This window comes from Cryptomeria japonica, chromosome 9, assembly GCF_030272615.1.
Source record: "Cryptomeria japonica chromosome 9, Sugi_1.0, whole genome shotgun sequence".
Taxonomy (NCBI): domain Eukaryota; kingdom Viridiplantae; phylum Streptophyta; class Pinopsida; order Cupressales; family Cupressaceae; genus Cryptomeria; species Cryptomeria japonica.
In genome coordinates this window covers 503384040-503397845 of record NC_081413.1, presented here as the reverse complement: position 1 = coordinate 503397845, position 13806 = coordinate 503384040, and the positions used below count along the sequence as shown (strand labels likewise).

Below are 13806 nucleotides of genomic sequence, written 5' to 3'. Positions count from 1 at the left end.
ACGTATAAATATATTTAAATAATAGTATAAAGAGAATAAATATATAACAATTATAATTCAAAATTCTTTATGCCATCATTCTTATATTTGAACTTTAACTAAAAATAAATAAAATAAAATGAAAAAACAAATTCTTATTTTTATTTAAATTAGAAATTCTTAAATATTAGAGGCTTCCACATTTTTTCATTAAAAAGACTTTTATAATTACATCCAAACTATGGTTTGACACATTGAATAATGTATTATACTGCAAGCTGACTAAATGTAATTAGTCATCAATGTATGATTAAAAGACATTGATATAAATGAGATTGAATGGGTCATCTTCAAACGTTACTTCATCCATATAAGAAAGCTTACACTCGTTTAAATCTAAACTGTGAGAATCTGAAATTCTTTGCCATCCTTTTCATGTCTTAAACTCCTTATTTATTTTTTTCCTGAAGCCTGTGAAGAAAAACACAGCCTGCGCATTCACTAATGTTTACAAAACAAGTCAATATCAGTGCTTTCTTGGATTTCTAAAATCGATTATTCTGAATCAACAATGGCGAAGGAACTAAGAGAAACCCAGGTGGAGAGAATCATAGTAATGGTTGACATACGAGATTTGAAGCATATTCACACCTTGGTCAACAAAAAACTATATCTTGCAGCCATTAGAGACTGTGTATGCAAGATATTACTTGAAAACAGTAATAAGACAGTGTGGGCATTTAAGCTGTTTGATTCCTCTATGTGGCCTTTTCGTTCAAGATCTTACATTGAGCAAACTATTGGTAAACGAGCAGGTCATGTGCATTTCAACCCAACTACGCAAACAGATGCTTTTCTTTCAGCACTGAAATCTCTGGCTACTGCAAACTTTGGAGCACTCTGTTGTCCAGATTTTGTGCATGGTGGTCGACTTCATTTTATTTCACGATCTTTGCTGGAGCTTGTGAATGACTATATATGGGATCCTCTCATTTGTTGTAGGTGTTAATTTTTTAAGATCTCTTTTTTGGGTGACTTTTCTTTTTATATTTTGTTGCTTCAGGGGTATGGAAGAGCTTATATTGTTGGTATGTTTCTGAGATGTAATTCGGTCATTTGTTGACATTAATGTAATTTCAATTTTTTGCAGTGGACATAGACAGTAAGAAAAAGGACCATCCTATTCCCTGTAAGAAGAATTTGGTGGTTTTGTTCTCGCCATTTCCATGGACAAGGAATGGTTTCAGAGATTTTCTTAAAGAAGACAAACCAGGAGCTGTGCTATCTCCTTGGAGTTTTGAAGACGATCCATGGGAGCAATTTTGCATGAAATTAAGGTCAGCTAAAAGAGAATTTGAGTCCAGAGATGTACACTTCTGTTGGATTGACATTCCCCCAATCTTTCCAGCCCAGGAAGTAATAGCATGCGAAATAAACCCAGAACAAGTTATAGAGGCCTTCAAGACAATGCACTGGAGTTTTCAAACCATGGATGCCCTTCTAGTGGCATCCAAATTGGTGCCCTTTCAGCTAATTTGGCCTGCCATTGTTTATTCCAGGTACGAACAAGATTGAAACACTTAAGCAAGCACATTACTAAACGAACAATTTACACATATGTTGGGTTTCTCTTCAATGCTCCTATGCACCTATGGATGCATTGAGGATGCAATCGACCAGAGGATTAGCTACAGTTATTAGTAACACCTCTAGGTGCAGTTAAAAGGTTGATAGATGTGTAGAGGATTAAATGCAATCAATTTGTGTTTTTGAAAGAGAAGTCACAAATTCAAATCTCACAGGGTGTATGCCTCATTTGTAGTGCAGTTAGGTGCCTCCCGCAAGGAATACAGGGTAGTCCCATATTGCTATAAGCCACCTATAGACCCATATACAGACCACCCATAGACTATAAAACAATCTTTCTTTCTTTCTTTCAAGCAGCTGATAGCATATTCATGTTTGTGAGTTTTTCACAATGCACATGCCTCTAGAGGTGTTACTGCTAGTAGCAGAGTCTTGCAATGAGGCATAAATCACTGTTTCATCTTACATGGAAACAATGTTGCTGGAGAAAGTAGATTCTATAACAGTTGAATTGTTTCAAATTTTGATCTTGATATAGAGATTTATTGATACTTTGAAGTAGAAGTAGCAAAATTTATATAATGGAAAAACTTTAACATAAAATTTTGGCTATGCAATTTTAGTGAAAATATGTTTTCCATATCTTGTGCAATTTTAGTGCAATAGATTTATGCTTGAATTATATACCTGCAGCTTTGTTGTTCCGTGGATGTTAATGGTACTGGAATTTTCAATTTTGATTTATTTTCAGCAACATGTTTCCCTCTGTGCCATCTAAGACTTGTGGAGAAGTATTCTTGGAGATCAAAGGAATTGATGGGAAACCTGTGAGGGGTAGAGTCTGCAAAGTTCAATGCATTGATTTGGAGAGAAGTAATTCGGACTTTATTCAAGATTCAAAAGCTTGCATGGATCATCTTGGTGGATTGGATTTGTCCACAGTTGTTCTAAAAAGTAAGTAAAATAGAACTCTCTGGAAAGATTATAGAAACAATAGCCACTACGAGACTCAGGTATAGGGTAGTGAGGTTAAGTAAACTGTCACTGTACCCACATATCAGGATATTTATACAGAATACAGGCATACCCTTATTCATTTACCCCTGTACATGAGTTAAATTGCATCTCCTCTCCCTCACATCTTGAGGTGAATATGGTAGTACCTAGCACCAAGTCAATTATATTAGAATTTCCAGTAACTTATGGAATTGAATCCTTATTGTAAGTAGTTTGAAATCTTGGGACACAAATCTATCCCTAGGGCTGCATATGTAAGCTATTATTAGTTTTTGTTAATATGATTTATTTAGCCACTATGGGAATCATTTACTTGCAAATGCAGTTCCATTCCAAAAGACCAAACAGGATCTTCAGTGATGCACTTGCCATTTTTTAATTTATTGTAGCCTCAATTAAATATAATCTAATGGTAGTTTTTTTGGTTTAAAGCATATTCATATTTCATATGTCTTGTTTTACCTAAATCAGATAAAAATGAGAGGAGGATCCTGAATTCTAGCATTGTGAAGCTTCATGTTGCTGAGCTTTTTCGGAAGGATAAATGCCCAGACCTGAGCAGTGTTATATGTGAGTGTGTTATGCTTCGAAATTTAATCTCCGGACAGAAAGTGGAGGGAATTTTTGATGGAATTGTGGATGAAATGCTGGAGAGGCTTCAACAGAGACAGTGTGAATTTGTGCGTGGAAAACCTGTTTGGCAGCTGCTTATGGCATATTTATCATGCCAAAAATGTATTGCTTTGGTTACTGTTTCTGATAATGGATCTCATTCCCATGCCATTTTGGACCCTTTCACTGTCCATACTGCCTTTCTCTATATATTAAACTCTAATGTGCAGCTTGCTATTACTAGTATTTCATCCACAGATAATAATGTTGAAGTGCCTTATGTGAAAGAGAATGCTGATAATTGTCTGCAAGCTTTTCAAGAAAATCATGAAGCAAATTCAAAGGAAACAGTTACAAGTAAACTGTATAGGAGAAAAAGGGCCAGTACAAGATACAACTTGAACCAGACTATGAACTCCAAGAGATTGAAAGGCTCTGACCTTAATATCTATAAATGTGATACATGGGATTCATTATACTCTGCCATTGTTTTGAGGTTGTGCAAGGAAGATCCTAGCAATATTGAACTTAATCCAGCTATAAAACTGGAAAGTAGATATAAAAGTAACCAGAAATCCAAGATTCTAAAGCTAGTAAGCTCCTGGTTTAACCAGAACTCTAGAAAATTGGGTGTTGATCACAATGTACAGCTAAAAAATCACAATGAAGAGGAATCAATAGAGCCATCTCCAGTAGATACAGAATCAATATGGACTAAAGGGGAAGGAGAATCTTACATTCACATGGACTCTGAGCATGTTGATATTATTCTTAGTTCAGAAAATGCAGTCTCATTTATTGGTTCTCTAGAAGAAAAAATTCAGCATGGCCTTTCTAACATGGAAGTTGATTTGGGTGCACTAGCAAACCGCCTTGTCCAGTTATTGGTACAGAGTATGGAGATCCAATCCACGGAAGAGGAAGAGAGTCATGACATTGAGAAGACATCAATATTTGAGAAGCTTATGAGATTGCTGCTGAAGAAGCCAGAGGATTTAGCTACCAAGTACAAGGGATGTTTGCTTCCACTATCTAATCCTCAGCCAGGGGCTTTTGATCTACCTCCTACTTACACCTCGGAAGTCAAAGTTAGAGAGTATCTTTTTTCTTTAGGTTTTATAGGTTTTTATATAAATAAAACTTTTTTAATGACATTAATATACAGTACAATATTTTGCTCGGTTTTTCTTAGAAATGTATCCAAGTAAGTTCTCAAAAAGATCAAATTGTGCATGAACAATGAATGAAAGCTTTGACAAATAGGAAAGATGTTAAGAGGGTGGAAATAACAAAGTGATGAATGCACTCAAAAGATGAAGAAGGTATAGAAACCAAGTGAGGTCCATGGGAGGGAAATCCTAGTGAATTTTGTATTTTTTTTTCATTTTGTTGTTGTCAATCGTGTGTTTCAATTTTATAATATCCTGTCTTGACTGTAAAAATACCAATTGTTTCATCCTAGACTTTGATTTGGTTATATAGCATTACATAAACCAAGTGGGATCAATGGGAGGGAAACTTGAATGAATTCTGTTTATAGGCAATTTTGTTTTGCTTAATTGAGTTTCAATCTTAAATGATCCTGCATCAATCAGTCGATAAGTATTTCAGCCTAGACTTCTCTTCGATTACATAGTATTACATCCAAATATGACTGTTTCTACATTGTCCATAATCATATGGAATATACAGAAGTGACTGATTGTCTTTGTCCACTTCAACTGCATTTTCTGAGCACCATAATGAGTAGAATTCATAATGCTTATAGAGACGGCCTTCATATAAATTGCAGGTAAGCTGTAAACTAAACAAATCGTGAATTCTATGGAAATTCCCTTCTCTGTCCTACAGATCTTACAGATGCATTCTGAATTGTTTTCGGATTTTGGCATTGTTCCAAGTTCCAACTATACTTGTTTAAGAACGAATTTCAATTTTCAAACATAAAAGTTATTTTAATAGAAGATTTTATATTATTCACAAGATCGTTTTGGTATTCAATATGAAAGCATCAATCTTCTGTCAAAATCACTCAGAACACGATCCCATCCTTACAGTTACATCTATTCTGAAAAGTTCAGCAAATAAACCGAATCCTTTTAATGGTCACATCTCTGCTAAAAAACATGGCTAGTCTTAGTCTTTTTCATAGGATTGCAGTAAAAACAGAACAATGAGCCCCCTTCATAAATAATTGCAGACACACAACATCATTCTTGTAAAATTTATAATTTTGTCTCTGTAATCCTTAATCTAATCTGAAACAGATATGAATTGCAAATCTTATTTCGGATGGAGATACTTGCAACAACAAGATCATGCATGGGAACGGATGGAAATGAAATTCAATTAACAGAGGACATCTGCAAGCTTTTGGAAAACATCCAATTTAATCTACCAGGAGGGATAATGGAGGGGCAGAACCTCATTGAATTTTGTGATAGAGTAATCAAATTCAGGTAACTTGTTCATAACCATAAAGCCAAACAAACAAGATTAACTACGAAATTACGTGTAAATCATAAAGATCTAGAAAATCCTCTGGAGGTTAATCAAGCTCTGGGTCACCCTAGGCCAATGAGGGGTTTTCATACTTTGCTGAAGGATTTCACAGAGCTTGGCTAAATGTGATCTTGATTGGTATTTTGCAGATATGTGGACTCTCTTTATGAAGCTGTTGAAAAAATTTACGAGCAAATGGACTTGGGCTCCATGGATGCTGCTTCCATTACATCATCTCCGAAGGACTGGTTAGCTGGGAACCAAGTGAATAGTGAAAAGAGCAAGGGCCAGAAGAAAAAGAAACTACCCCGCAAAACTGAAGATGACTATGAAACTAAGATGAAAAAAGCCGAGATGAAAAGAGACAGAGCCAGAAGATTTTCACATTTTTCTAGCAGAGCTTCAAATTTAGAACGCATTTGGACGCCAAAGACTCCAGCTCAGCAGAAAAAGTGCTATACTATCACTAACAAGTTTCTAAAAGATGATGTTGATTTAAAGAATGCAATTCAAACTAAAACTGAAGACCTGTTTAGAGATGAGGTAGATGCCACGAGTGAAATGTCAAACAGTACTATTGAAGAATCTGTAGATTATCAAGTTAGAAATTTTGTTGACAGGCATGACAGCAATGATGACAATGATGATGACATCGACTGTATTCCGGAATCTCCTTAGCAGTTTTTTAAGTTATAAATTATTTATTTATTTATTTTAAATCAACTAAATTATAGTTGTGGAGATTTCTCCCATTGTATTATAAACTAGCAATGGCTACCCCAATAAATGTGAAAGGTCATTTACATAAATAATTGTAATAGTAACTCTCTTTACAAGGAGGACTGAGTAACATTCTGTAGATGAAGCATCATACTGCTACCAGCAGCCACGAACCAGTCAAGAAAACCATGCACAATCTAAGAAATAATTTCTTAGATATGAAAGAAGGAAAGAGAAAACACACGTCACTTTACAAGAAAAGATCTTAAATCGATTCCTATGCAGATGAACATTTGAGTTCATTGATATAATCCTTGCCAATCAATCCTTTGATGAAAAACTGCTCAAGATACTCTTGATAGGACGATGCTCCATACAATGGAGGATTCTCTTCACTTATCAATTCTTTAAGAGGTGAGATGATTACATTTTGAGACGGAGTACAGAACATGGACCATGACATCCTTACACATTTTTTGTGAACAAAACTCCTATGCTCAATGCTCTTGTATTTTCCATTGCTCAATATCTGCCTTGCAAAAATAACGACACACTCTTAAAGAGACGTTAAACTAAAAGAACAAAAGTTAAAACCTAAAATTTTCAATCATTAAGATGGTCTGTGGAAATATCTATGTAGGAGACGCTAAACTGAAAGAACAAAAGTTCAACCCAAAATTCAAAAGTCTATGTCTAGAGATAAGATGAGAGCGTTGACCTCAATTTGATCACCAATATTGACCACAAGAGCACCCGGGATGCAGGGAACATCAAGCCATGCATCGCCCTTGAGAATTTGCAGGCCTGGGATTTGGTCCTGAAGGAGAATTGTGAGGGCATCCACATCAGAGTGAGGTGAGACGCCAAACACCTGTTCTGGCTGAGGGCAGGGCGGGTAGTAGTTTATGGTAAAATGAATCTCCTTCCTCTCTCCGCCCAACGCCTCATCAAGAGCATTTTCATTAGCCAATCCAAGGCCACCACATAGTGCCTGCATTAGAACTTCCCACAATTTGCAAATCATTTTGCTGTATTCATCCATCACTTCCCTGCAAAACAACCCAAAGGCAGATTAGAATAATATTCTAGTTTGTTGTAATTTCTGAATTTAATTGTGCTGCAGTTTTTTCACTAATATTTTAGATCATTTTTTAATTTATTATTATTTTTTCTTAATGATGGATTATAGAGTGTGATTCAAAATCTCTCTGTAAAAAATCTAACACAATCAACTTATCTAGCTTTATCCTAACAATGAATTGTAGAGTGTAATCCAAAATGTTGATGCAAAAATCCTAACACAATCAAATTCTCTAGCTCTCTGTTATTCTAACGATATATCATAGAGTGTTATCCGAAGGTTGAAGCAAAAAATCCAACACAACCAAATCTTCTAGCTATCTGTTATTCTAAGGATGGATCAGGATTCTGATGTGAACAACCCACAAGGCAGATCAAAACAATCCTCCAAACAGCTTCTTGTTATTTTTGAATTGGATTTTGTTGGAATTTTTTCATCAATGTTTCACAGATCATACTTTTTGATTCATTGTTACTTCTCTTCTAGCTCTCTATTATTATGATGATGAATCATGGAATATGATCCAAACCATTAATTCAAAAACTCCAACACAATCAAATTGTGTATCTCTCTATTATCCTAATGATGGATCATAGAGTGTAATCAGATCATTAAGTAAAAACTCCAACACAATCAAATCTCTAAACTTTCTACTATCATAATGATGGATCATGGAGTGTGATCCAAAACATTAATACAAAAACTCCAACACAATTGAATCCTTTAGCTCTTTATTATCCTCATAATCTGAAACACTGATATAAAAACTTAAACACTATCATCTAAAAATAACAATAAACTATATTATCGATTATAAAAAACATAGACATGCATATGAAAAACAGAGTACTCAACATGAAATCGGAAGGTTGCTTGGGCCACTTGCTCATGAATCTTTTGGAAACAGGCCACAAAATATTATAATAGTAATCTCTCCAGTCTAATTTCGCATCAGCCGAAGTTCCTACTTTGGTGCCATACCCAATATGGTTCCCTCCTCCTTCACTTTTATACACTTCCTTTTCTTCCATAGGAAGCTCAAAGAAGGCCTTCCCCACAGCTTGTACTCGAGCAATAAGAGACTCAGGAATTCCATGATTAACAATCTGAAAAAAACCCCACTTCTCTGCAGCGCTTGCAATTTCTGTTACAGTAGTTATGCTCAGAGGCTGCACGTCCAAGCCATGCAAGTCAATGATTGGAATCTGAACGTCCTGTGCATGAGAAGAATTAATATTATTGAAGATCTCTTCTCTCGGCCTAACATATTGTAGTGGAACTGTTTGGATTCCTCTCTCTGCTAAGCTCTGCACTCTGGTTATGGCAGACTGCTGTTCCATGGATTTTCAGAGGTTTCTAATGATTGCACAAAACAACCTAGTCCCTGCTTAAACAAGATCATCATTCACATTAAATAATACCTCTTTGTTGGAATCTATCAAGTCTTATTAAAATATCTGCAATTCTTTAAACATTTTGGGGTCAAGGCAGATAAACTCCTACTTTAAGCATACTAAAAAAAAAAAATTCTATATTATCCTATAGTAGTTGCATTATGTGGGTGTAACATCAAATGTATTAATATTATGATTAGAAAAACTATTGCATAAAATTATGGAACTCTGTGAAAGGGAAATTGTCTTGTTTTATTTAACTTTTACAATCCTAAATACAGTCAAAATAATAGAATTTTATTTCTTTTGTATAATATTAAATTAAATTAGTAGTTGTATTATGTGGGGTGCAGCATGAAATGTGTTAATATTATGAAAAGGAACGCTGTTACATGTAATTTTTTCACTTTATTTAATCTTTAGAATAAATCAAGGTATGATTATAGTAAGTATGATCATATTTACATAGTCAATGTTTTTGTGTGTGTGATTATATAAACTCCTTTACTAAAGTAAAACAATTAATGTCTCTAGAACTATCAAAATTGACATTATTTTCTAATAGTTATAAATAGTTAATAGATATCATAAAACAAAAAATTATTATATATTTTGTCTACATTCACTATATGCCATGTGAAATTTCTCTCTTCAATGTAAGGGAAAAAATAATTTATTCTAAGATTAATCTTTTTAGTTCAATTTTTTAGTAAACTATTTGAATCTTATTTGTAAATTCTATGGAAATGATCTTTTTAAAACTATGGAGTATATGAAAATTACAAGCTGCTAAAAACTTGCTAAAATGAAATTGTAAATAGATAAATGTGTAATATTTACAATAATATTATGAAATGGACAAATATAGGAGTTTACCAAGATTTCCTACGGTCATCCTATCTCTTCTTTAATGCAACACTAATAACACATGCTAATAGTCTTCCTCAAGGTTGTTTGCATAAAATCCATGAAAAAAATGAATGCAGTATACCATCCATCACTTGAACCCTTGGCAATCAAAATAATCTAGATCCATGAGATAATTTAAGCATTCACTTATTGTTATGAAAATGTTGTTTTGATTTAGTTGAAGAATCTATAGATCATCTCTGTGGATAGTTTCATACAAATCTGTGTGATTAGCTAGACGATACCTTACAAAATATTTATTGTTTATTACTCTTATACAACACAAATTGTGTAGTCCATTGTTCCATCATAAGATGCAATCCCATAACATCTATAAAATATATATGTTTTTGACATGAATAGTGTAAGGAGCTTCTTCCGCTCCCAATGCTTCTAGTATGAAATAATTGTATCCTTGAATGTTGAATTTCTATCAAGTATGATGTCTTAATCATATATATCCATCAATTAGCATACCAAATAGAAAGTAACATATTGGAAAAGCTAGTGGACTCTTTGGATCTAATTCTATGGTTACCATTGTAACCCTAAGATTTTTAACCTATTTAAAGTATATATATATGTGTGTGTGTGTGTGTGTGTTTCATAAAAATGAATTGTAATGGGGAAAATAAGGGTTTCCACCATTAGATGTATGAAAACCGCTAATTTGCCATTATATTCAAAAGAGGGGGAAATCTAATAGATTCATAAACAAATAAAAAATGATAAGGATTGAATACTTATTGGATTTAGGGGATAGATGTGTGAATTGTTTTGCCCTCTTTTGTGAGTTGAAATGTTGAATTAAGATAAAGTACTGAAAAAGTGAAGGTAAAAATGCGGATACGGTGAGCTGCAAATGCAAGATTTTTGTGTGCACCTAGATCTAAATAGTCTATGCAAATTAGGATCTGATCCTCGAAAAAGCTCCAAAAATTTTGGGGTCGGTGTGCCTATTGCCCTAGTCCTACTTTTTCACACGCCAAAGAGGGTTGATTTGTCTCTACAAATAATGCCTATTTTGAAGAGTACAACTCAATACTTGTTTCTTGCACATGAAAAGAAAGGGAAATAGGTTGGGAATAGGGGCTTGCCTTAGGTCAAACCCTTGTTTTGAAATTAACCATGAAATTGAGATAAAGATAATTGAAATTGTTATAATGGAAAATTCTTCTTTTGAGAGAAATTTTGAATAATGATTGAAAATTAAATGATATACCTCCTTGTGAAGTTTTGTTTATCTCTACATGAAATCGAGGCTTGATGGAGTCTTCAACAAAAATAAGATGAAAATGTCTACTTCAATGCTTGATTTTTGACTTTATTGTTGCTCCAAGGCTTGAAGGAAAACTGATTATTGCTCAATTGATCTTGAATGCTTGATTGCTTGATTACATGTGTGTATAATGAATGCATGATTGATGTGACGATCAAATGAGAGGGGGAAAACCTCCTTTTATACTTGCCTATTGGATAAATTGCTAATTTCCTGACATGAGCCAACACAAAGCAAGAAATCTTGTTCAAAGTTAAAATAGGGTAGAGGATTTAAAGGGGGGCCAAATTAGGGGGGACTAGAGCGTGGTAGGACCAAAGCGTGGTGCCCTGGTCCTACCCCTATTTAGGGCTAGGATTAGGTGTCAAGTACATAGAAAAAGTCAAAAAATGATGCGATGTATAAGGGGCATGAGCATAATCAGGTCCCAGTCAGGACAAGGGGCGCAAATGCTAAGGTAAGGACCCAATGTGGTCAAAGTTGTACAAGGGTGCACTTTTAGGATGCTACATTTAGTCCCCCACTTTAGCAGGACTATGAAGTCAATAATACTCTCAATAAAGTACAAAGGGTTCACATTGAAAAACTTTCACCAAGTTATCAATGAGGCAAGATACACCAAGACTCTAGTGGACTTTAAGATCTCACAACTTTGATGCCAAGATAAAAGGGACATCATGAAAGAAAGAGAAAGAGAGAACCATGACTACAAACCAATAAGGTTCTCTTACTATGAGTCATGAAAGAAAAATATCAAAATTACAAAGCAAAGGAATAAGCTCGCTAAGTAACTTAAGTATCAAGATATGCAAGAGGGAGAATCATTGAGTGGAGTGTATGCCCCCATGTTAAAGTGATTGTGTATGCGTTTTGGGGAGAAATTGCTTTAAGGTAGGATACACCCCAAAAAGACAACCATGTTATCACAATAATATGCCCCCAAGAGAGGACAAATCAAAGGATAATGAACACAAAACACAAAGCATAGGGTGGTTTTGCTTAACTTTGGGGTCAGTATGCTTTTTATGATAAATAATGTATATCAAGTGTATATATATGCATATAATTGTCCTCATCCCCCAAAGAAAGTAAAACCACAATGGAAGAAGGGCACATGTGTCTTTTGAGTCAATATAGGAGAGACCATAAGATATCTCAACACTTTGCATCATCCTCAAGTAGACAACACTAGGGACAACAAATAGAAGAATTGAGAGACATATAGACAATCACAAACAAGAAAGAGAGGGGAGAGAGAGAATCTACGGTGCCAATGAAGCTAATCAAGCAAGTCATCTGCCCCTGATCTTGTTCATCATTGTTTCGGGAAAGTGGACGATGTTAGGATAACCAATGGACAACTGAGATGGGGGGGTGAATCAGTTGTCAACAGATTATGTTAATCAAATCACTTTATAACCTTTAACCGCAGCACATAAATATTTTATATCGGAATAACAGGAATAGATACTGGTAAGCAATAAAAATTAAGAATGAAACAGAGAATTAACACAATGCAACCATACCACATAACACCATGATTTGTACGTGGAAAACTCGGTAAAGGAAAAAACCATGGTGGGAAGCCTACCCACAGTCAGATGATACTTATGCAGAAAGTATGTGATACAATAAGGGGTGTGCACATGTAGGAAGGCACACTGCCTAGAGCGTACTATTCATTACAAAGGAATCTCACTGACTATAGAGAGGTTATAACCACTTCAAGATAATTGGACAATAATCTAGAAGAATGAACTGCCAGAGATGGCATCTACCATGGCTGATTACAGTCCCGGTTAAGCTCAATACCAGAGGCCTTTGACCTCTTACTTAAACCCAATTTGATCACCTATGATCGACCAGATCTCCTTCACATGTGATATTTCATTCCACAACCACGAACATATTTTACCACCACGATCTACAATGAGATCTTACATCAATTTATACAAACCCTAAGGCCTAAACCAATTAGGTCAGCCACCTAAAAGATATTACAATAAGATAATTACATACATCCATATTACAATGATATGCCATGTCGGCTTAAGACCAAAACAATATTAACCAATCCATAAAATATCTCGGTAACGTGTAGAGAACACGTTAACATGATATCGGTCCATAACCTAGATAGGTACCGAACCTAATTTGGGTCCACCACACCAAATCGACATCTCCAATCAGTTGAGGCACAATCAAGGATCACCTTTTGCATCCTGAATTCCATCTAGAATCCACACCAACAACACTTGTGCATCCTGTCAAAGATTCTCAGTAAAAGCTTTGCCGGTAAAACCTTAAACCCTTATCGGTAACACAAGATCTTCTACTAGTAACCAAAACCTGTATGTCGGTAACCAACCATAACAGCTAGTTTTGACATCAATGACAAAACATCAATGCAACACATAATCAATTCCTCCATATTGCCAACAATCTCCCCCTTTGGCATTGATGACAACACTAGGCGTGAAAAAGAAAACATCTAAGTGCCAAGAAGTGCCTAACATTCATAGAAGATATAACAATGAAAAACTAAAAAATCCTAGCAACTCCCCATGAGGAGTGCAGTCCAATCTGCAACTGGTCTGAATCTCTCTCCCATAAACATTATTTTTCACATATAACTCTCCCCCTTTGACATCAATGCCAAATATTTGACATAGCTATCAAAATTTTGTGAATCTAAAAGTTGACTACTCCCCCTGAGTATAAAGCTG

General features: G+C 34.9%; 2 protein-coding genes across 2 annotated transcripts; one reads left to right on the top strand and one right to left on the bottom strand.

Moving 5' to 3' along the window:
* Window positions 1-550: 550 nt before the first annotated feature.
* Window positions 551-6375, top strand: LOC131048295 (uncharacterized). Its single transcript, XM_059211712.1, has 8 exons — window positions 551-943; window positions 1043-1067; window positions 1130-1538; window positions 2318-2520; window positions 3055-4317; window positions 4888-4987; window positions 5463-5654; window positions 5847-6375. The coding sequence occupies exons 1-8, from the start codon at window positions 551-553 to the stop codon at window positions 6373-6375; spliced, it is 3114 nt and encodes a 1037-aa protein (XP_059067695.1).
* A 105-nt stretch (window positions 6376-6480) lies between these two features.
* LOC131048309 (flavonol synthase/flavanone 3-hydroxylase) lies at window positions 6481-9010 on the bottom strand. The gene is made up of 3 exons (XM_057982213.2): window positions 8354-9010; window positions 7136-7466; window positions 6481-6946 (listed from the first exon to the last, which is right to left on the bottom strand). Exons 1-3 carry the CDS (start codon window positions 8836-8838, stop codon window positions 6695-6697), a joined length of 1068 nt encoding a protein of 355 aa, XP_057838196.2. The 5' UTR covers window positions 8839-9010; the 3' UTR covers window positions 6481-6694.
* Window positions 9011-13806: the final 4796 nt, after the last annotated feature.

Bases quoted from the DNA above. Each gene is read 5' to 3' on its own strand.
- LOC131048295 (XM_059211712.1), top strand. From the start codon at position 551: ATGGCGAAGGAACTAAGAGAAACCCAGGTGGAGAGAATCATAGTAATG. The intron at 944-1,042 runs GTGAATGACTAT...TTGTTGCTTCAG, and splicing joins CACGATCTTTGCTGGAGCTT to GGGTATGGAAGAGCTTATAT. The intron at 5,655-5,846 runs GTAACTTGTTCA...GGTATTTTGCAG, and splicing joins GATAGAGTAATCAAATTCAG to ATATGTGGACTCTCTTTATG.
- LOC131048309 (XM_057982213.2), bottom strand. From the start codon at position 8,838: ATGGAACAGCAGTCTGCCATAACCAGAGTGCAGAGCTTAGCAGAGAGA. The intron at 7,467-8,353 runs GTTGAGTACTCT...GTTGTTTTGCAG, and splicing joins AAGCAACCTTCCGATTTCAT to GGAAGTGATGGATGAATACA. The intron at 6,947-7,135 runs GTCAACGCTCTC...TTTGCAAGGCAG, and splicing joins ATATTGGTGATCAAATTGAG to ATATTGAGCAATGGAAAATA.